The 24372-nt window shown below is 42.7% G+C and overlaps 2 protein-coding genes across 10 annotated transcripts in view; one reads left to right on the top strand and one right to left on the bottom strand.

Annotated features, from left to right (window-relative positions):
* PIAS2 (protein inhibitor of activated STAT 2) overlaps positions 1 to 15273 on the bottom strand; it is a 100255-nt gene extending 84982 nt beyond the window's left edge. For 4 of the 9 annotated variants that reach the window (XM_043443696.1, XM_043443699.1, XM_043443701.1 and 1 more), the window contains exon 1: positions 15068 to 15273. In XM_043443696.1, coding sequence (XP_043299631.1) covers positions 15068 to 15091 — 24 coding nt within the window. In that variant the 5' untranslated portion in view covers positions 15092 to 15273. Of the gene's footprint in view, positions 1 to 14427; positions 14726 to 14832; positions 14961 to 15067 lie in introns of those variants that run through there. The other 5 variants (XM_043443703.1, XM_043443697.1, XM_043443704.1 and 2 more) reach the window with 3 other exon arrangements.
* Positions 2106 to 2679, top strand: LOC122425386 (60S ribosomal protein L12-like). Its single transcript, XM_043443705.1, has one exon. It carries the CDS (start codon positions 2121 to 2123, stop codon positions 2616 to 2618), a length of 498 nt encoding a protein of 165 aa, XP_043299640.1. The 5' UTR covers positions 2106 to 2120; the 3' UTR covers positions 2619 to 2679.
* Positions 15274 to 24372: the final 9099 nt, after the last annotated feature.

Genomic DNA, 24372 nt, shown 5'->3' on the forward strand with positions numbered 1-24372 from the left:
TCTAGCATTCACCTGTCAAGAGTCTCAGAGAAAATAGGAAAGAAATTATCAAAAAAACAAAAAATAATTCCCCAGACCTGAAGAGCCTTACCACTGAAAAGGTTCCACCAGAAGGAATGAAAAAGGCCCACAACTAGACACAGTTCACAATCCAAAGATAAGGAGATAACCATAAAGACTGTAAACAAGGTTTCCATGAAAGGATAACCATCAGATTTGCAACAGATCTCTATCAGCTGGGTGTTTTAAATTCCAAAAACAAAGCTTTCAAAATTCAGAAGGAAAAACTGTATTACCAACTTATAATTCTGTATCTAAATTTCAACTAGGAACAAAAGCAAGTCATTTTTTAAATGTTCAAGAAATCAGAAAGTTTATCACCAGCATATCATTTCTAAAACAAATACTTGGGTCAGGGATAGGGATTGGGATCGTGGGATTAGCAGTATATACAGCATGGACAATTAGGTCCTACTGTATAGCCCAGGGAACTATATTCAATACCCTATGATAAACCCAAATGGAAAAGAACATGAAAATATAAACAGGTGTAACTGAGTCACTTGCTGTAGAGCAGAAGCTAACACATTATAAACCAACTATACGTCAATAAAATTAAAAAAATAAAACAACTATTCAAGATTATATTCCAGTAAAATCAAAAAGGAGTTTAAAAAAAAAAAGAGAAAGACATGAGATCCAAACAACAAACCAAACCCAGGAGTGCAATGTAATCTCAGGATAACAGATGTATAGCAGATCTAGAAAGCAAGCTGCCCAAATTATAAAAGGCTGAGAGCTCCAGAAAACCCATCTTCAAGAAAAGTTGAATGGTTACAGGATGAAAACACACTGCAATATTAAAGTTTTAACAATGATTTCTAGGAGCTATCCACAATAAAGCAGGGCTTTGTAATATTGCTAATTTAAGGAGCCAGGGTTTAACAACACAGAAGAGCTCCTCTACAGCTCCACACTACTTGGTTCTACAGTAACTTCTTACTTACATCCGCACACATACCACAAAGGCTGGTTATTAGTATTCAATTTGTAGAGTCTTTCTGTAGAAGCACAGAGAAGTTTAGAAAAGTTATAAGCCATAATATAAAAGTTACAAATCTTGACAACGTATTAGAAAATGAAGGCTAGAATGGGAAAGAAGGATAGTTGTTGTACAGTCACACAGTCGTGTCCAACTCTTTGTGACCCCATAGACTGCAACACGCCAGGCTTCCCTGTCCTTCACCATCTCCCGTAACTGGCTCAAACTCATGTCTATTGAGTCAGTGATGCCATGCCGTCTTATCCTCTATGGTCCCCTTCTCCTCCCGCCTTCAATATTTCCCAGCTTCAGGGTCTTTTCTAATGAGTCGGTTCTTTGCATCAGGTGGCCAAAGTATTGGAGTTTCAGCTTCAACATCAGTCCTTCCAACAAACATTCAGGACTGATCTCCCCTAGGATGGACTGGTTGGATCTCTGCTGTCCAAGGGACTCTCAAGAGTCTTCTCCAACACCACAGTTCGAAAGCATCAATTGTTCTGCGCTCAGCCTTCTTTATGGTCCAACTCTCACATCCATACATGACAAGAAGGGTGGAAGCAAGGAGAACAAAAGGAAAATGGTGGGTGCGAAATCCTCTCTAAGACTGGAAATGAAAGCGGTGTCTAAAACTGACGGGTCATAAAACAGAAATCTGGGACTTCCCTGGTGGTCTAGTCGCTCAGAACCCTCCATCCAATGCAGGGGCACCAGTTCAATCCCTGGTCCAGGAAGATCCCACACAACTAAGCCCGAATGCCACAACTCCTGAGCCCACAGGTTGTTACTACTGAAGCCCACGCTCTAGGGCCTGTGATCCACAAGAAGCCACTGCAAGGAGAAGAGCAGGCACCGCAACAAGAGTGCCCCCACTCCCTGCAACAAGGGAAAGCTCGTGCACAGCAACTAGGACCCAGCTTAGCCAAAAACAGTAACAAAACAAATGCAACTAAAGAAATGCAAACTTCATTCGCATGATTAAAATTAGTTTTACTTTCGGCTTTCGGCTAGGCGGCGGCGAAGGTGCAACTTTCTTCAGTCGTCCCGAATCCGGGTTCATCCGATACCAGCCGCCTCCACCATGCCACCTAAGCTCGACCCCAACGAGATCAAAGTCGTGTACCTGAGGTGCACCGGTGGGGAAGTCGGTGCCACGTCTGCCCTGGCCCCCAAGATCAGCCCCTTGGGCCTGTCTCCAAAAAAGGTCAGTGATGACATAGCCAAGGCAACTGGTGATTGGAAGGGTCTGAGGATTACAGTGAAACTGACCATTCAGAACAGACAAGCCCAGATTGAGGTGGTACCTTCTGCTTCTGCCCTGATCATCAAAGCCCTCAAGGAACCACCAAGGGACAGAAAGAAGCAGAAAAACATTAAGCACAGTGGAAACATCACTTTTGATGAGATCGTCAACATTGCCCAGCAGATGCGGCACCGGTCTCTAGCTAGAGAACTTTCTGGAACCATTAAAGAGATCCTGGGGACCGCCCAGTCTGTGGGCTGCAATGTTGATGGCTGCCACCCTCATGACATCATAGATGATATCAACAGTGGTGCAGTGGAGTGCCCAGATAGTTAAGAACTGCAAAGGAAAAAGAAAAATAAAGGATCATTTGACAACCAAAAAATAAATAAATAAATAAAATTAGTTTTAAAAAAAGCAAAGAACAAAAGAAACAGGAATTTATTATGGAAAATTTAAAATAATAATAATAAAAGAATCAACAGTATATTTTAGGAACAAAAATGTACCTCATTTCTAATCAAAGTGCTGAGGCAGGTAGAAAATACAATGACCTGAATCTCTTACCTACTGAGTCAAGCAACAGATACTGTTTATAGAGTTGAAAGAAAAGTCAAAACATAGATATGCTTTATTTTTGACTTTTGGAATTAACCTAAAAAAATAAAGAGAACTACCTTTATTAAAGGCAGTAATATCAGGATTTATGAAAGAAATTTAACAAAAAAAATCTTCTGCCCTTTCACTTAAAAAAAGAATGAAATAAAAAGATGAAGAAAAGAAATAAGAAATCTTAAAATATTAAAACCATTTCCAATTGGGGGGAGAAAGTCAAACAATGTCTAAGGTCATACAGTTGAAATTCATGATCCCCCAAAAAAAAAAGCTCTTAATCTAGATCTGCTTTTTACCAACTTGTATGAATAATCATATGGAGAGCTCTGAATGTCTATGTTGTTTATATTGTTCTCTGAAAAGTCACACACAAAAAAAACCTTTGTTTCAAAGGGAAATTGGCATGCCACTAGTGGATTTAAAATGAACATTCATATACAATAGTTTAGACTATGACATCAATTGATTTCATATCACTTTTACTTCAACTGTGAATTTCTTAAATTCAGATTCCTGAATAAAAAGTCTAGCTGTCATGATAACTCAATAGGGAAAGAATCTTTAACAAATCGTCCTGGGAAAACTGGATATCCACATGCAAAGGAAATTTTATCTCCACCTCACACCATAAACAAAAATTACCTCAAAATGGATAAACAATCTAAATGTAAAAATTAAAAGTATAAACTCTAGATGAAAACAGGAATAAATCTTTGACACTCCGTATGGCAATGGTTTCTTAGATTTGACATCAAAAGCACAAGCCACAAAGAAAACACAGATAAAATTCAAAACATTTGTGCATCAAAGTACAGAGCAAAGAAAATGAAGTACAGTCCACAAAAAGGAAAAAGATACTTGAAAACCATGTATCTGACAAAGAATTTATGTCTCAAATATATAAAGAATATAAACAATAATTTAAAAAAAAAACCAATTTAAAAAATGGGCAAAAGGCTTGGATAGACATTTTTCCAAAGAAGATATACAAATAGCCAATAAGCACATGAAAACACGCTCAACATCGAGTCACCAGGAAAATGCTAACCAAAGCCACAAGAAGATACCACTTCACATCCATGAGGTCAAGTATGTGGAGAAGTCATAACACATACATTTCTGGGAGGAATGAAAACTGGTGTAGCAGTTGGAAAAAGAGTTGGGCTGTTTCTTAAGAACTTAAGAGTTACCACATGACCCGGAAATTATGTTCCTAGGTGTCTATCCAAGAAAATCAAAAACATATGTCCACACAAGACTTATACACTTAGAGATGAATGCTCACACTAATCAAAATGTGGAAATCACCCAAATGTACATAAACTCATGAAAGGATAAACAAAATGTGGTGTATTTTATACAATGGAATATTATTCGACCATAAAGAAGAAAGAAGTACTGATACATGCTACAATAACAAACCTGGAAAGATTATATGTTAAATCAAAGAAATCACACGATTCTTTCCAAGAAAGGCCACATGTGACATTGTGTTACTATGAAATGTCCAGAATAGGCCAATCCATAGAGCCAAAGCAGACCAGTAGATGCTGAGGGCTGGGAGAAAGAGAACATAGGAAGGGACTGACAATGACATGGGTTATTTGTGGGTGATGAAAATGTCCTGAAATTCAATAGTGGTGATGGCTGCACAACTCTAAATTGACCACAACCATTAAAAGGCTGAATTTTATGGTATGAGAATTATATTGCGGGGGTACTCTTTTGCCCCCTTCTGATGCCTATGTCAGAAGCTTTCTCTATCTCCTTTATACTTTAATAAAACTTTATTACACACACACACACACAAAAGAAAGCAGGAGTCATAAAAAAAAAAAAAAAGAATTATATTGCAAGAAAAAAATGTTTTAAATAGCTAAGATCCAATTCAGAAAAACAAAGGCACAAATATTGACAAAAGACAAACATCTGGAGGATCTAATGGTTAGAAAAATGTCACCTTTATCAGAATAAATATTCTTGTAAACCAGAGGGATGGTGCGGACCTAAGGAGCAAACACACACAAAATGGTCTACTACAGCTAAGAATACCTTGGTTTACTATGAAAAATTATCTATTTCACTTTAAATTAAATACCTGGTTTTGAATCTGCTTTCATAGACATGATCTCAAACGGAAGCCCTCCTGGAAATTGAGTTATGTCCACTAATAACAGCTTTGAGTTACATGGTGGATTCTGTTACATCTATCATATGTATTAGTCTACTTCTTGGCCCAATAGATGGGAACTTGGAGGGATGAGGACCTCTAAGCTCAACACCCTCCTTCCCCACTAACTTCCCATTTTCCCTCTGTATCCCAACAGCACCCAAAGGTACCAGGATGGCAAGTAAGAAACCAAATACTCAAAATCTTTTAGGTAGAAAATCTTCTGTTACAGAATTACTTAAGCCTCTGAGTAGATCTTCTGTGTCTGGTGTACTAGAATCTATTAGGTTATAATCACTGGCTCTTACACTAGATTCTTGCAAACACATTCACTCTCCTTCTCTGAACACAAAAGATAACTCTCAGTGCACAAAAGGAAGGGGGTGAGGAATACACGAAACAACCTTAAAAAAAAAAAGTTACAATAGATCCCCCTCCACCCGCACCCTTGGGAGAAGTAGGAAGAGTGGGTTAACCAGGTTAAATTGTAGCAGGGACCTTTTTATGGAACGCACCAGTAGCGTATTGAAATTACACAACTGGAGAAGATAAGGGTAGAAAGGTGCTCTGGCTGAAGAAGAGGAGGGACTTCAGATGACAACTACTCTGCCTCTCCTCCACCGCTGTGCTTGCCCTGCCAGAGGCTATTCTGGAGGAAGAAAGCAGGGCAGCAGCAGTGACGAAAGTCCAGGCCACCAGACTGTATGAGCTTGTTCCAGATTAATTCACAACTAGTTAGTTAATTCACAAACTATTAGGCTGGCACAAAAGTAGCTTTGGTTTTGGACCGTGAATTTTAAATCATTTTAACTAGGCTCAAACACAGCTTTATTATTCACCAGAGGAATCGTCACAACAACACATTTTTGCCAATGAGAAATAAGTCTGTTTATTCCTGCACCATAAATATCCATGCTCCAGGATTTGATGAACTCTTGGAAAGCATTTTCTGCCTCCTGCTGGTTGTGGAACCATTCTCCCTGCAAAAAGTTGTCAAGATGCTTGAAGAAGTGGTAGTCGGTTGGCAAGAGGTGGTCAGGTGAATACGGCAGATAAGGCAAAACTTTGTAGCCCAATCCGTTCAACTTTTGAAACGTTGGTTGTACGACACGCAGTTGGGCGTCGTCGTGGAGAACTGGGCCCATTCTGTTGACCAATGCCGGCTGCAGACGCTGCAGTTTTCAGTGCATCTCATTGATCTGCTGAGCATACTTCTCAGATGTAATGGTTTCGCTGGGACCGAGAAAGCTGCAGTCGATCAGACAGGCAGCAGACCTCCAGACACAGACCCTGACCTTCTTTTGGTGCAAGTTTGACTTTAGGAAGTGCTGTGGAGCTTCTTTTCGGTCCAACCACTGCGTTGGTTGCCAACTGTTGTATAAAATCCACTTGTCATTGCACATCACAATCCAATCAAGAAATGGTTTGTTGCTCTTGAGTAGAATAACAGATGACAACATTTTTCAAAACAATGATTTTTTTTTATTTGTGGTCAGCTCATGTGGCACCCGCTAATGGAGCTTTATCACCTCTCCAATTTGCTTCAAATGCTGAACGACCATAGAGTGGTCGATGCTGAGTTCTTCAGCAACTTCTTGCATACTTGTAGGAGGATCAGCTTAGAGGATTGCTCTCAGTTGGTCGCCATCAACTCTGGCGGCTGACCACCGCCCTCCTCATTTTCAAGGCTCTCCTTTGCAAAACTTCTTGAAACCAGCACTGCACTGTACGCTCACTGGGCATTGCTAGACCCAACGTGCTGCTGATGTTGCAAGTGGCCTCTGACGCTTTATGACGCATTTTGAACTCAAATAACAAAAACTGCTCGAATTTGCTTTTTGTCTAACATCAATGATTTGTATAGTCAAAATAAACAGCAAGTAATAAATCATTAGCAAAAAAAATACAGCAAGAAACACACATTTAAATGATGTATAACACAACCACATTCAAGAACGTATTCCAGTATCAAACGTCAAAGTTCAACAAAGAAAAACCACAATTACTTTTGCACCAACCTAATAAATCACAAGCAACTGGAACAAGTTGAACTGAATACATTCTTCTCTGACACATTTAAAATAAAATCTCAGACCCACCAGAGATGCTGGGAGGGTGCTAACAAAACCCTGTGCACACGGGAACGGAGGGGAAGGAGCAGTGACCCCGACAGGAGACTGGGCCAGACCTGCCTGAGTGTGAGTGTCTCCCGTGGAGGCCCGGGCCCGCAGCGACCTGCCGCAGGGACAGGGGCTCTGACTGCAGACCTGGGAGGCGCGGCAAGTGGCGTAAGTCCTCTTGGAGGAGGTCACCAAGAGCCCAGCCGCAGACAACCCACAAACTGGAGAACCATGATAACAAGGAAGTCCTCGCACTGTTGCAAAAGTTCTAGGGCCCACAACAGATTTCCCAGCCTGGGGATCAGGCAAAAGGACTGAGAATCCCCAGGGAATTTGAATCTGAAAGCCAGTGGGATTTGATTGCAGAATTTCCACAGGACTGGGGAAACAGATTCCTGGATGACACAATAAAACCTCATGCCCACCAGGACCCAGGAGAAAGGAGCAGTGACCCCACAAGAGACTGAGCCAGACTTCCCTATGAGTGTCCGGGAGTCTCCAGCAGAGTCGTGGGTCGACAGCGACCTGCCATAGGGGCAGGGGCACCGACTACAACAGTCCTGGGAGCCACAGCCTGTGCTGGCATAGGTTTTTTTGAAGGAGGTGGCCATTATCACCATTATCCCTACCATAGTTTGGCCTCAGGCCAAACTATAGGGAGGGAACACAGCCCCACCCATTAACAGAAAATTGGATTAAAGATATACTGAGCATGGCCTTGCCCACCAGAGCAAGACCCAATTTCCCCGACAGCCAGTCCTTTCCATCAGAAGCTTGCACAAGCCTTTTATTCTCATCCATCAGGGGGCAGAATGAAAACCACAATCACAGAAAACGAATCAAACTGATCACATGAAACTATAAACCATGCCATTAGGGCCACCCAAGATGGGCAGGTCACGATGGAGAGTTCTGACAAAACGTGCTCTGCTGGAGAAGGGAACAGTAAACTACTTCAGCATTCTTGCCTTGAGAACCCCATGAACAGTATAAAAAGGCAAAAAGATAGTAGGACACTGAAAGATGAACTCCCCAGGTTGGTAGGTGCCCAGTATACCACTGGAGAAGAGCAAAGAAACAGCTCCAGAAGGAATGAAGAGGCTGAGCCAAAGTGGAAACAACGCCCAGTTGTGGCTGTGTCTGGTGGTGAAAGGAAAGTCCAATGCTGTAAAGAACATCATTGCATAGGAACATGGAATGTTAGGTCGATGATCAAGGTAAACTCAGTTCAGTCGCTCAGTTGCATCCAACTCTTTGCAACACCATGGACTGCAGCAGGCAGTCTTCCCTGTCCATCACCAACTCCCAGAGCTTACTCAAACTCATGTCCATCGAGTCAGTGATGCCATCCAACCATCTCATCCTTGGTAGTCCCCTTTTCCTCCCACCTTCAATCTTTCCCAGCATCAAGGTCTTTTCAAATGAGTCAGTTCTTTGCATCAGGTGGCCAAAGTATTGGGAGTTTCAGCTGCACCATCAGTCCTTCCAATGAATATTCAGGACTGATCTCCTTTAGGATGGACTGATTGGACCTCCCTGCTATCCAAGAGACTCTGAAGAGTCTTCTCCAACATCACAGTTCAAAAGCATCAATTCTTCAGCGCTCAGCTTTCTTTACAGTCCAACTCTCACATCTGTACATGACTACTGCAAAACCATAGCTTTGACTAGATTGACCTTTGTTGGCAAGGCAAATTGTAAGTGGTCAAGCAGGAGATGGCAAGAGTGAACATAACATTATAGTAATCGGTGAACTAAAATGGACTGTAATTGGCGATTTTAATTCAGATGACCATCATACCTACTACTGTATTCAAGAATCCCTTAGAAGAAATGAAGTAGCCCTCATAGTCAACAAAAGAGTACGAAATGCAGTACTTGGGAGCAACCTCAAAAACGACAGAACGATCTCTGTTTGTTTCCAAGGCAAACCATTCAACATCACAGTAATCCAAGACTATGCCCCAACCACTAATGCCGAAGAAGCTGAAGTTGAAAGGTTCTACGAAGACCTGCAAGACCTAAAACACCCAAAAAAGATATCCTTTTCATCACAGGCGAATGGAATGCAAAAGTAGGAAGTCAGGAGATACCTGGTGTAACAGGCAAGTTTGGCTTTGGAGTACAAAATGAAGGGCAAGGGTTAACAGAGTTTTGCCAAGAGAAGACACTGGTCATAGCAAACACCCTCTTCCAACAACACAAGAGAAGACTCTACCATGGACATCACCAGATGGTCAACATCGAAATCAGACTGATTATATTCTTTGCAGCCCAAAATGGAGAAGCTCTATACAGTCAGCAAAAACAAGACCGGGAGCTGACTGTGGTTCACATCATGAACTCCTTATTGCAAAATTCAGACTTAAATTGAAGAAAGTACAGAAAACCACTAGGCCATTCAGGTATGACCTAAATCAAATCCCTTACAATTATACAGTGGAAGTGACAAATAGATTCAAGGGATTAGATCTGATAGAGTGCCAGAAGAACTATGGACGGAAGTTCGTGATACTGTAGAGGAGGCGGTGATCAAAACCATCCCCAAGAAAAAAGAAATGCAAAAAGGCAAAATGTTTGTCTGAGGAAGCCTTACAAATAGCTGAGAAAAGAAGAAAAGTGAAAAGCAAAGGAAAAAAGGAAAAATGTACCCATCTAAATGCAGAGTTCCAAAGAATAACAAGGAGAGATAAGTAAGCCTTCCTCAGCAATCAATGCACAGAAATAGAGGAAAAAAATAAAATGGGAAAGACTAGAGCTCTCTTCAAGAAAATTAGAGATACCAAGGGAACATTTCATGCAAAGATGGGCACAATAAAGGACAGAAATGGTATGGACCTAACAAAAGCCAAAGAGATTAAGAAGAGGTGACAAGAATACACAGAACTGACCTTAATGACCCAGATAATCACAATGGTGTGATCACTCACCTACAGCCAGACACCCTGGAGTGTGAAGTCAAGTGGGCCTTAGGAAGCATCACTACAAACAAAGCTAGTGAAGGTGATGGAATTCCACTTGAGCTATTTCAAATCCTAAAAGATGATGCTGTGAAAGTGCTGCACTCATTATGCCAGCAAATTCAGAAAACTCAGCAGTGGCCACAGGACTGGAAAAGGTCAGTGTTCATTCCAATCCCAAAGAAGGGCAACACCAAAGAATGTTCAAACTACCACACAATTTCACACGCTAGCAAAGTAACACTCAAAATTCTCCAAGCTAGGCTTCAACAGTATGTGAACCGAGAACTTCCACATGTTCAAACTGGATTAAGAAAAAGCAGAGGAACCAGAGAACAAATTGACAATGTCCATTGGATCATGGGAAATACAAGCGAATTCCAGAAGCACATCTATGTCTGCTTCATTGAGTACACTAAAGTCTTTGTGTGGATCACGGAAATTGTGGAAAACTCTTAAAAGACAGTATTACCAGACCACCTACTGCCTCCTGCGAAACCAGTATGCAGGTTGAGAAGCAACAGTGAGAACGAGACATGGAACAACAGACTGGTTCCAAATTGGGAAAGGAGTACATCAAGGCTGTATACTGTCACCCTGCTTATTTAACTTACATACAGAGTATATCATGCGAAATGCCGGGCTGGATGAAGCACAAGCTGGAATTAAGAAATATCAAAAACCTCAGATGTGCAGATGACACCACCCTTATGGCAGAAAGCAAAGAGGAACTAAAGAGCCTCTTCATGAAGGTGAAAGAGGAGAGTGAAAAAGCTGGCTTAAAACTCAACATTCAAAAAATGAAGATCATGGCATCCGGTCCCATCACATCATGGCAAATAGATGGGAAAATAATGTAAAAAGTGACAGACTTTATTTTACTGGGCTCCAAAATCACTGCAGATGGTGACTGCAGCCATGAAATTAAAAAGACTCTTGCTCCTTGGAAGAAAAGCTATAACAAACCCAGACAGCATATTAAATAGCAGAGGCATTACCTTGCCAACCAAGGCCCATATAGTCAAAGCTAGTTTTTCCAATAGTCACGTATGGATGTGAGAGTTGGACCAGAAAGAAGGCTGAGTGCCGAAGAATTGATGCTTTTGAACTGTGATGTTGAAAGACTCGAACGTCCCTTGGACTGCAAGGAGATCAAACCAGTCAATTCTAAAGAAAATCAATCCTAAATTTTCATTGGAAGGATTGATGCTGAAGCTGAAGCTCCAATACTCTGGCCACCTGATGCAAAGAGCCAACTCATTGGAAAAGATCTTGCTGCTGGGAAAGACTGAAGGCAGGACAAGGGGACAAGAGAGGAGTGGATGGTTGGATGGCATCAACAATTCATCACCAACATGAATCTGAGCAAACTCTGGGAGATGATGAAGGACAGGGAAGCCTGGCGTGCTGCAACCCATGGGGTTGAAAGAGTCGGACATCAGTGAGCGACTGAACAATCGCACCCTGAAAGCTTCTAACACACGATGCATTATTGTAATCATCTCTGACTATTTGTTATTGTTGTTTAGCTGCTCAGTCCTGTCTGACTCCTTGTGAACAGAGACCATAGCCCGCCAAGCACCTCTGTCCATGAGATTCGCCAGGCAAGAATACTGGAATGGGTAGCCATTTCCTGCTCCAGGGGATCTTCCCAACCCAGGGACTGACCTGGCATCTCATGCATTGGCAGGCTTCTTTACCACTGAGTCACCTGGAAAGCCCAATGTGACCCTCATCTCCTGGCTTAAATGCTCGGCCAATCAGATCCTGTCTCCCCTAAGAACTGAAGGGAGTGTGCTGGTATTCTGCTGGTCACCTGAACTGCGAGTGGCAAAATGTAGGGATGTCGCACTCTGCTATGACTGGACAAGAGTCCTAGTACTGGCCCCCAAGGCAGTCTCAGAAACAGAAATGGTCAGGCAGCCTCTTCAGGGTCTACCAGACGGGCCTCATCAAATAAGGCCCCTCCCCCAGGAGAAGCACAGGCACAGGAGTCACTGAGGCAGTGAGGCCTACATTCCCCAATTCCAGACCTTCTGCACAGGGGACACCAGCATTAGCCAGCAGTGATCTGCTCTGGTGACATGGGCTCCTAGGAAGTGGTCCTGAGTCATAATGGACAAAGATAAAGGAAATCCTCGGAGCGGCATTATGAGCCAAACATGTAACATTCAGACCTGCTGGCCATTTCCTCTACAGCCAAGAATTTAGGCAACAAACCAATGCCCGTGACTTTTCCCAGTCCTTTAACTTACTTCACTCTCCCTCTGATCATCAGAATATACTCTGAATCAGAAACCATTTAGAAAACACTTAATGTGTCCTCCTCTTTGCCTCCTTTCTAATTAGATGTTTAGCCAGTTGTCTGGTTTTCCCCTCAATATCATGTCATATAAGCAGGGTATTGTTTATCATTCAATTTAGTTCACGGAGTGCAGGAGGACAGGCAGGGGACACCTCGTGGACCTGAAGGAAACCGGGCAGAACAGTATAGCTTAGGCTCTGAGGAGCGCTGACTCTGAAGTTAGACCTCTGAGTTAAAAATCTCAGGTCTTCCAGTATCAAGCTGTGTGACTTCCGTCTGGTCATTCAACCACTCTGGGCCTCACTTTTTGTGAGAACTATTTAAATAAGTATGTATGTAAAGTTCTGAACCCAGAGCCAGGCACATAATAAGCACTTTATTATAATGGATATCTGCCACCATTATCATCAAGGTTTGCAATGAGGAGTGGGGAGAGCTACAGCACATCTTTAAGTGCAAACGATGCTATTAAGCAGTATGGCAAAATCTGGGGTGATAACTCAGCATTTGCATAGCTCATACCCTCCTCACTTCTGAAAATTCTCCTGTTTCCTAAGGCAACCTGTGGGGGAGGGGCCATCTTCTAGCAAGTGCAGGGAGAAGCAAACACAGCTAATTTACAGAAAAAAATGATGAAGCTGACCCACAAAATAAAATGGGAGAGAAGAGAGGGCTGAGGGCCAGAGACGAGAGTGGAAGGAGGGAGAGGGAGACAAAGACAGAAAGAGAGAAAAATCTTGGTTTTCAACCACTTTCCAGTTCCTGGTTCCACTCCAACCTATAAGCACTGACTGCCTTTTCTGCCCTCCGTGGTTGTTCAGTCGATAAGTCTTGTCCTACTCTTTTGCGATTCCATGGACTGGAGTCTGCCAGGCTCCTGTGTTCATGGGATTTCCCAGGCAAGAATACTGGAGTGGGTTGCCATTTCCATCTCCAAGGGATCTTCCTGACCCAGGGATTGAACCTGCATCTCCTGCATTGAAGATGGGTTCTTTACCACTGAGCCAACAGGGAAGCCCTTTTTTACCTTTCACCAATAAATTCTCCATTTTTTATTAAGCTGTGACCAACATTTGTAAAAAGTCTAACGCAAGTCTTGGGAAAGTTTTCATCAACAACAAAAAAAGCTTAGAAGAGGTCAAGTTACATATACCCATTAGTACACAAAAACTAAGACAATATTGCAGAACCAAATAACCACAAACTTCATATCCTCAATCCACCCTACATCTGATGCATTAATTTACACAGGTAAGGCTCAGGCCTTGTTGTTTCAAAAGCTCTACAGGTGTTATTAGCTCTACAGCTGAGACTCACCCTTACACTTAACCATATGAACATCATTTACCTACTAGCAGGTTCTCTGTATAAACTAACATAGTGCATAAAACGTATTAATATAGTTTTCACTGGGAATTAAGTAATTTTTGAAACAGCTGGAGAGAAAATGGCAGGCACTACTCAAAACAAAACAATTTACCTTTCTTTTGCCGATGTTCACCAAAGCAGCCAGGTAACCAGCCAACATCCCTCCCCCCAATACACCCCACTCCAAAAATCCGTAATAAACATACACACTGAATCTTTTACCAGATTCCACTTTCTTCTTATTCTGAAAAAGTAACGCTAACAACATACGTCTATGTTGTGCAAACTGATTGCAGTTAAAAGTTTCTATTCACCCGTTCTTCGAAGACTATTTACTTTTTAATCAGGATTTCCCTCCTTAAGTATCTTATTTATGCCGTCAGTAACTCAGCGGTCCATTAAAAAAAAAAAAAATCTGGCTCGTTTATCACAATTCTGTCTCAGTTAGGGCTTTGAAGGTTACCAGCTCCGGGGAAAAAAAATATATATCTTTTCCGTTCTAACCTCAACACAGCCCATTTCAAACCTCTACTCTACAATACAAGCGTATCAACAATAAAGTTATGACCTTGTTCTCATGACAACACGGACTTTGCGGAGTTCTTACCCATAGTACTAAGAAAAACACCAAGGTTTAAGGCCGATGATGAAAAGCAGGATTCCCAAAAGACTACGCTCCTCTCCAAGACGTGCAGGGAGCACTGGTGGGAGGAAGGGGCCTTCCTCGTGACAGATCGTCCTGAAGAGTAGTAGCATCACCCCAAGGAGAGAGAATTCTAAAAGCAACTTCACGTTTTCCGAAAACAGCCTCCCACTCAAGTCAGTGGCCCGGAGACTGAGGAATCGCCAGACACGTACACCCCTCGCGAACGTGGAAAAGCAAACCCTACTCCCGACTTCATCCCTTAAAATAAATGGAGGAAGTTGGGTCCCCAGGAGCCCCTGGCGAGAGCGGCCGCGGCCCCTCGCGCCAGGTGTGCGTACCCCCGACGGACCCCACGGGTCGGCTCACCCTGGGCCCCAGGGCCCGCCACCCCTGCGTGGCCCGGGCGTCCTCCGCCGCCGAGCGCTGCCCCCGCGGCCGCGCGGACGCCTGCTCGGACGCCGGCCAGGCTCGGAGCTCGGGGCTCCGCCAACCGCTCCCCGCGAAACAAGAAGGTGGCGGCCGGCGACGTTGCGGTTTCCCCGCCTCCCCTCCCCTCCCCTCCCCCGCGGCCTCCGCTCTCCACTCCCGCGCCCCCGCTTACCCTCAACTCCTCGAAATCCGCCATTTTATACCACCCGCGGGCGCCGCCGCCGCTGCCGCCACAGCACCCCCGCCCGCTGCCGCCAACAACGCCGCCGCCACCACGGCCGCCGCCGCCGCCTCCAGCACCATCCTGCACTGGGGGCCGCTAAAGACGCCGCGGCCGCCGCCGCCGCTGCCGCCGCCGCCGGGCCTGTCACGTGATAGGCGCTGGAGCCCCGCCCCCCGGCGAGCACGGCCCCGCCCACCCAGCCCACAGCCTTCCGCCCGCGTCTTCCGCCCGCGCGCCGGCCCTCCCCGCGCGCGCTGTCCTCGACCGCGGGTCCCCGCCCTCTCCCGCGGCCTGCCCGCCTTCTCGCACGCCTTGGGGCCAACCCGGGTCGGTAGCCGTGCAGCCCTCTGCCTCCGGTCCCCGGCCTGGATGCCAGGCCTCAGTTCCTGAAGCGCCGGGGCGACTGCAGCGTTACCGGAGGGCCTGGGCGGAGGGAGTGACGGAGAAGAGGTGGCCTGGGACTCGTGACTGGAACATTTAGGGAAAATTCTTACGGGGCCCATCCCCACGGTGGCTGTGGACAGAGGGGTCCACCCAAAATAAAGGCATCCCCTGGGTTAGTTGCGGCGGAGCAACCTAAACGTGGATGTTGGATAAGCTATTGTTCCCATCTCGTGACGCAGGGTTGGTAAGACCTCTTTGGGTTGCCAACAGCCTCAAAGTGCTAACCTGGTTAGTTCTTTCTGACTTTGAAGGGCGACTGAATGTCAAGGATTGCAGAGTTGAGCGGGTTGGGGGAGGGAAGTTGGAGAAGTGCAATAGGAGCGCGCCCAGAAGGGCCCTGATAGAGGGGTCAGGGAAATCAGATAGGTGGGAAAGATGAAATGCCAGAGGCAGAGACGATGGAAGTTTCACCTCACCCCTGAAGTGCTGACCAAGGATGAGACAAGGTGCTGAGTCAAGCTGGTCAGAAATTAGCTGGACCAAGTCTGGGATTCAGGTTTCCTTGAAGAAGTGGATGGAGCCCATTTCAGACACCTAATGTTGACCCCTGGACCAAAAATAGTTTTCCAGTCTGACTTTTCACCTAATTCCTGTTCCTCCTTCAGATCTCAGTTTAAGTATCAGTCTTTCAGAAAGACTTCTTAAACCCACATGGCGCCTGTGCTGTGTTTAGTCGTTCAATCGTGCCCGATTCTGTGACCCCCATGGACGGTAGCCCGCCAGGCTCCTCTATCCATAGGGATTCTCCAGGCCAAAATACTAGAGTGGTTTGCCGTGGGCTCCTCCAAGAGATCTTCCCAACCCAGGGATTGAACCCTGGTCTCGCGCATTGCAGGCGGGTTCTTTATCATCTGAGCCGCCGGCGCCATTTTCTTTCAGATCCGTCTCTGACCGCTCACAGAACCGGAACCTTTCCTTCCTGGTGTTTTTACAGGGTAATTATGTAGGTCTTTGTGTAATTATTATATAAATAATTCATGTTTACCTTTTTTCCTTAAAAATGTTTTTAAACCCACTAGACTGTAATGACTGACAGATGCCTGAAAAAGTGTTGGCCTCCTATTTGTTTAGTGAGTAAAAGAATGAATAGTATCAGGCTAGAGTACCTTCTTATTCTGGCTTTCCACCATTGATTTCGTGGTCTCAGTTTGACTTAGTTTTGACATTGGCTTATTAGTCTTAGGCCTTGACTTCCACCTCAGAGTTTAACATTGTTCAACAGACATTTAAGTGAAGGCCTATGTGGGCTAGGAGTTTTAGGGGAATATATGAGTAGAATATAATACAGCCCTTCCTCCAAGGCACTTACAACCCACAAGAGGCACTGACACGCAAAACCAAGAAAAGCCATGCTACAATTACTGAAGTGTTCATTGTAGGGTTGGGTAGCTTTGCCTGCAAAGTCTAGATGCTGTCTTAGACTGGCCTAAACCACTACTTGGTCTTAGCAGGCCAAATTACTAATTGGGCATCTTTCCTAAACTATACTCCCTAATATTAATTCAATATTTGTTTAAAGGAAAGGCTGAAAAAAAAAAATTAAAATAAAATAAAGGAAAGGCTGAATGGTAATGGGTAAAAAGCAAGTGTCTTTTTACTGTCATAAACAATTTAGCTCTGATCCAAGTTTGTAAATCCTACTCATCAAAAAGAAATCTCTGCACTTAGTTGGATATAACTTCTTTATAGTGTGGTATAATACATCCTTGGATGAGATTTGAGGAAGGAGGTAAGTACCAAACTCTCACCGTTACTGTAGACCACATACCTAACTACCACGCCTGCCACGTGTAGAACTGTTCCCCTAGAGGAATTCCATTTAACAATTTTCTCCTCATTACATTTTTAAGTGATTAAATATGATAACACTTTATGGATTGAGCTTCTAGGCAGTTACCTGGCTGAACCACCCCCTTTATCTAGCTCCAATTAAAAACATAAGTATTGTAATTAAAGTTTCCTGTGGCTCAGATGGTAAAGCATCTGTCTGCAATGCAGGAGACCCGGGTTCGATCCCTGGGTTGGGAAGATCCCCTGGAGAAGGAAATGGCAGCCCACTCCAGTATTCTTGCCTGGAAAATCCCATGGACCGCGGAGCCTGGTAGGCTACTGTCCATGGGGTCGCAAAGAGTCAGACATGACTGAGCGACTTCATTTCAAGTTTATACTACACAGACTCAAAAGTCTCACAAGTAGTTTTTCCACATATTAGCTGTCTTAACTATGGCAAAGTCTCAACTCAGTTTTTCTAATCTATTCCAGATCTCAGGATGTTGAAGAATTAAATGAGATCAGGAATTTTAGTATACTTTATAAACTTACCTTTGATAGGTGATTGTTTTTGTATTTAAACAGCTGATAAGCATACACCAAAAAAAATATTAAGCACTTAAATATCTATATGATATATTCCAGTACTTTAGAAAAGAATATTCTCTTTTCTAATTGGATGATGCATGAGATACTGAATTTACTTTCCAAGCACCTGTCTTCTTAGTCCTTTCCCTGCCTATCTGTAGACCCATCAGTCTCTTGATCTCAGTATCTCTCATTTTATTTCCACTGATTTCTTCCTTTTTCTCTGTATCCGTATTCAAGGCTCCTAGATAGTTCCAAGACACCTTTGTTGCTTTGCCAAGTGCACATCTATTTTAATCAGATTTCTTCACATCTTTTGCACTTTGCCTTAGCCTTTACCGAATAATATCAAAAGAAAATGAACAATGAATTTATCTTTTATATTCCCATTTTTAACACAAAATTTGAAAGCATAACACAATAAATATACTTTCCAACTAGATTCAGCAATTAGTAATATTTGAACAATTTTTATTAAGGTATAAATAACAGGTAAACCCTTGTATCTTAAGTGAACTCTTCATCTAGTTTTGAAAAATGTTTATCAAAACACAGCACTTTCATCACCCCAGAAAATTCCCTTCTGCTCCTTCTCAGTCAAACCTCCCACCAGAAATAATCAATGATCTGATTTCTAATACTGTAGAGAGAATTTTAAAATGAGGCAAACTTCTTTATTTATTTTAAAATGCTGTTATAACCTCAGTGCCAAAACCAGACAAAAATTAATTCTCCTATCTAAATATAAGTAGATTTTACCCCAGTAATGCAAGGATGGTTTTACCCTAGCATATATGTTAGAGACTTGGTAACTTGGTACAACTCAACAACAGAACAAAATTCTGGATTTAGAAAATCATTAACAAGTGCCAAGAGTAAAGAGTTATATGGTCAAAATCGTAGAAGGCAATATTTCAGGCATTTAAACTGAACATTTATCCTGAGGAATTTGACAATCAAAAGTAAAATCTATAAACTGGGACTTCCCTGGTGGCTCAGTGGTGAATCCACCTGCCAATGCAGGAGACAAGAATAGTGGGTTAAATCCCTGTGTCAGGAAGATCCCTCGGAGACGGAAATGGCAACTCCCACTCCTGTCTTCTTGCCTGGGAAATCCCATGGACAGAGGAGCCTGGCGGGCTGCAGTCTGTGGGATTACAGAGTCAGATAGGACTTAGCAACTAAACAATGACAAACTAAAATATAACATTTGCAAAGTCCAATAAACAACCCCGATATTTAATACAAGACCCCACGGAGTAAAGATAAACCAGAAATGTCAGCATGTCCACAAATTACATTCAGTTTTTATACTAATCAGGAAATCTCACTCCTTGAATATTGAAAAACAGGTCCAGAATGGTACTCTACAGACACTGGGCAGAAACAAAAATTCTCTCCAGGTAAAGAGCATATCACTCCAAACCTCAAATTAACCTACAGATAATTTTCCAAGTTAAATGACCAACACGTAATCAAAAATCAGAAAAAGACTGCAATAAAAACATGCTTACACAAGTAAGTAAATTAACAAGCAAACCTTGAAAAATATTATAGATACTCTAGAATTGAGACGTTTGAAAACTCAATGGATAGGTTTAATAGTATATTACACACAATTTAAGAGAATAACTGGAACATGTTAGAATGCTAGAATGAAAGTAAGGGAAACAAAAAGATGGAAAATGTGTAAGAAAATGTTAGACATAAATTTGAGGCAGAGAAGATAATGTTGAAAAAGTCTACCAAATGTTTGATTGGAGTCCTCAAAGAGCAAAAAACCAAAATAAGGCGGAAGCAATATATGACAAGATAAAATTGGAGATTTTCACACTGAGTGAAAAAAAAAAACCACTGTGGGTAAAGGGTTAATAAAACCCTTTTCCTTTCCGCATGAAAACTTGACCTTAAGTTAATTTTCTAGCTCTTTTCACCTGGAAACATAATAGAGGATTATGATAAAAATGACCTCTGATTAGTAAATTGCCTCTGGACCAGGAAGAACTATAAATGGTCTACATTTATAGACCTGATGGAGATACCATATTAGGGACTTAATGAGTTCGGTTCACCAGCAAAATACACCAATTGTAAATGTGTATCACTTAAATGACATGTCCTTAATGTATCATTCAGAACTACAGTGAGAAGTAAACAAAACCCACACGTATAGTCAAGCATTTTACCATACTATCTCAGTAATTGATACAAAAAGCAAACAAAATCATTAAAGATACAGATTTTTGGAACTGCATGATTAGCAAATCTGACTCAGTGACCACAAATAACGTGCGTGCATGCTCAGTCGCTTCAGTCGTGTCTGAGTCTCTGCGACCCCATGGACTGTAGCCCCCCGCCCCACCCGCCGGCTCCTCTGGCCATGGGATTCTCCAGGCAAGACTAAAGCACACACACTGAGACCCTTCTTTCCCTCTTCAGAGAAGAAGGATTCAGAGAAGAATGTGCATTTCTTGCTGTCAAGTAAGCCAGATGCCTTGTGTGCAGCTTTATCGGAAGAATTTCACGTGATTAAAAGACGGGTGACTGTTTTTTTTGTAAAGTCACCAGGAGAAATCCTTGTCCAAATACTGCAGTAGCTCCCTGCCAGGTGGGGTGCCCTGATTTGTCCCCGGGTCCCAGTTCTGATCAGACTCAACCACGTTTGTCTGAGGTAGAGCTGTGAGAAGACCCAGAATGGGACTTGCAGAAAATGCATTATTTTAAGTACATATGGAACATTTACCAAAGTTGATCATGACAGGGCAAGCCTCAGCAATTTAAAATATTGTGATAAAATATGCACAACATAAAATTTACCATCTTAAACCCTTTCAAGTGTACAATACAGTGCCATTAAGTATAGTCACATTTTGTACAACCATCACCACAGTTCATCTCCTGAACTCTTTTCACCTTGCTAAACTGAAGCTCTATGCTCGTTAAATAGTAACTCCCTATTCTCTTCTTCTCCCCAGCCCCTGACAACCACCATTCTGCTTTCTCCGTAACTTTACTCTAGGTACCTCATATAAACGGAATTACATGGTATGTGTCTTTTTGTGACTGGCTCATCCATAATGTAGCATATGGCAAAATTTTCTTCTCTTTTAAGGCTGAATAATATTCCATTGTATGTATATACCATAGTTTGTTTATCTGTTTATCTGTCCATGAACAATTAGGCTGTGTCTTAATCAGGTTGGGTTACTGAAACAACATACCACAGACTGTGTGGCTCAAACAGTTAACATTTATTTCTCATAGTTCTGCAGGCTGAGACATATAAGATCAAGGTGCTAGCATCTGGTGTCTGATGAGGCTCCCTTTCCTGGTTTCCATTTGACCACTTTCTTACTATTTCCATACATGATGGGGAGAGAGATCTCTGGTTTCTTGATCTTATAAGGGCATTAATCCAATCCTAGGGCTTCCACCCTCATGACTTCAACCAAGCCTAATTACTTCCCAGAGGCCCCACCTCCAAATAGCATCACAATGGGGATTGAAGCATCAACAAGTGGGTTTTTGAGGGACACAGACATTGAGTCAATAGTAGGTTGCTTCCACCTTTTATTGTGACTAGTGTGAATAAATATCTCTCCTAGATCCTGCTTTCAATATTGGGGGTATGTACCCAGAAGTGAAATTACTGGCTCATATGGTAATTCTATTTTTATTTTTTGAGGAGCTGTCACATTTTCCAAAGCAGCTATGCCCATTTTACATTCTTGCCAGCAGTGTGCAGTGGTTCCAACTTCTCCACATCCTCATCCACCCTTGTTATTTTCTGGTGTTTAATAGTACCCATAATAATAGGTGTCAGATGATATCTCCTTGTTTTTATTGCAATTCTCTAATGGTTAGTGATACTGAGCATCTTTTCATGCGCTTATTAGCCTTCAGTATAACTTCTTTGGAGAAATGTCTATTCAGTCCTTTGTGCGTGGAAGCCAAGTCGCTTTAGTCGTGTACAACTCTTTGTGACCTATGGACTGTAGCCCGCCAGGCTCCTCTGTCCATGGGATGCTCCAGGCAAGAATACTGGAGTGAGTTGCCATGCCCTCCTCCGGGGGATCTTCCCGACCCAGGGATCAAACCCAGTCTCTTACATCTCCTGCATTGGCAGGCGTGTTCTTTACTACTAGCGTCACCTGGGAAGCCAGTCATTCCTGTACTCATTTTTAAATCAGGTTATTTGGGTTTTTTGTTTCTGAGTTTCAACAAAATTTTAAAGGACTGGAAGCTACTACAAGTCTCTTTCATTTAACTTCCCTATGGCAGAGATTGTCTTGAAACAGTGTTTTATCATCTCTCAGGCTCTGATGAGATATAATAAGCCATGATGGGGACTTACCTCGTGGTTTAGTGGGTTAAGAATCCTCCTTGCAATGCAGGGGACTCAGATTTGATCCCTGTTCGGGGGACTAAGAGCCCACATGTCATGGAGCAACTAAGCCCCAGCACTCTGGAGCCTGAGCACCACAACTGGAGAGCCCACGTGCCACAAGAACTGAGCTTGCAGGTCTTAACTAGAGAGTCCATGGGCTGCAGCAAGAGATCCCACATGATTCAAGGAAGATCCTGAGTGCCCCAGTTAAGGCTGGACACAGCCAAATAAATAGTTTTTTAAAAAAGCCGTAATGACTGTATGTACCCTTGATAGGATGTGATGAGAATGGCAGTTTACCTCTATGATCTTCCTCTCAAAACACCCACGTGTGTGAGTGCTAAGTCACTTCAGTCATGTCCAACTCTTTGCAACCCTATGAACTATAGCCCAACAGGCTCCTCTGTCCATGGGATTTTCCAGGCAAGAATACTGGAGTGGGTTGCCATGCCCTGCTCCAGGGGATCTTCCCAACCCAGGGATAGAACCCACATCTATTAGGTCTCCTGTATTGGCAAGTGGGTTCTTGACCAGTAGCACCACCTGGGAAGCCCCCCACACATAAAACACACACACACACACACAACCCCAGTTTAATCATGGGAAAAGTTATCAGGCAAATCTCAATGAAGGAGCATTCTACAAACCATCTGACCATATTCTTTAAAAGTGTCAAGGTCATTGAAAATAAGGAAGCGAGAGAAACTGTCACAGCAAAGAAGAGTCTGAGGAGACACAACAACTAAGTATGACGTGGAAGCAGTCCATAACCCTTTTGGCACCAGGGACTGGTTTCATGGAAAATAATTTTTCCATGAATAGGATGGGGGAGGTAGTTTGGGGATGATTTAAGTGCATTACTTTTATGATGCTCTGACATGAAGCAGAGCTCAGGCAGTAATGTGAGCAATGGGAAGTGGCTGTAAATGCAAAAGAAAGAGCTTTGCCCACTATTCATCTGCTGTGCAGCCTGGTTTCTAGCAGGCCATGGGCCCATCTGGTCCATGTCCCAGGTGTTGGGGACCCTTGTAATACGGTATTCTGGCTGGATCCTGGTATAGAAAAAGGATAAGCACAAGAGCTAAGGAAATCTGAATAAAGTGTGAACTTTAGTTAGTAATAATGATTCAATATTTGTTCATTAGTTGTGACATGCATGTGTGTGTGCCAAGTTGTTTCAGTCATGTCCAATTCTTTGCAACCCTATGGACTGTAGCCCGCCAGGCTCTTCTGCCCATGGGATTCTCTAGGCAAGAATACTGGAGTGGGTTGCCATGCTCTCCTCCAAGGGATTCCCGATCCAGGGGTTGAAAGCCTATCTCTTAAGCCTCCTGCATTAGCAGGTGGGTTATTTACCACTAGCACCACCCAGGAAGCCCAGTTGTGTCATATATTAATCAAGATGTTAACCACTGTATAGTACAGGAAATGCTACTCAATACTCTGTAATAAGCTATATGGGCAAAGAATCTGAAAAAGAATGGGTATTTGCATGTGTATAACTGAATCAACTTTGGTGTACACCTGAACTAACACAACATTGTAAACCAACTATTCTCCAATATAAGATAAACGTTAAAATTTTTAAAAGATGTTAATAATAAAGGAAACTGGAGTATATAGGAGGGAATTGTGTTCTATCTACACTACTGGAATCTAAAACCTATTTTATTTATCATAAAAAATTTCCAAAATTAAATTTGTCAATGAGAGAAAGAGACTGGCTACTGGATTTTTTAAATATAATTTCAACTTTTGAATGATTGAAAAATACAAAATATCTTATCAATTATGTCTGCAAAAATTTGAAGATATTGTCATTAAAATGTCTTGACCAGGAAATACAGACAATTCAAACATTAAATCTGACCTTAGAAGTCCTCTCAAGCTTTTCATTAAAACTCTTGAAGTTTTCTATTTGGAAGTTTTAAACAAATTTAAGATTTACATTTTCTGTAATACTTTAGTATTCCATTTTTCTTATAATAAGAAAAAAGTAATGAGCTTTTTCACCAAGCTCCATGTAGGCATTCCTAGATCCCCTCCAGTTTATGAACATGCCTCA

The sequence above is a fragment of the Cervus canadensis genome, chromosome 23 (assembly GCF_019320065.1).
Source record: "Cervus canadensis isolate Bull #8, Minnesota chromosome 23, ASM1932006v1, whole genome shotgun sequence".
NCBI lineage: Eukaryota > Metazoa > Chordata > Mammalia > Artiodactyla > Cervidae > Cervus > Cervus canadensis.

What these genes read in the sequence shown, in the direction of transcription:
- LOC122425386 (XM_043443705.1), top strand. Translation starts at nt 2,121, where the DNA reads ATGCCACCTAAGCTCGACCCCAACGAGATCAAAGTCGTGTACCTGAGG.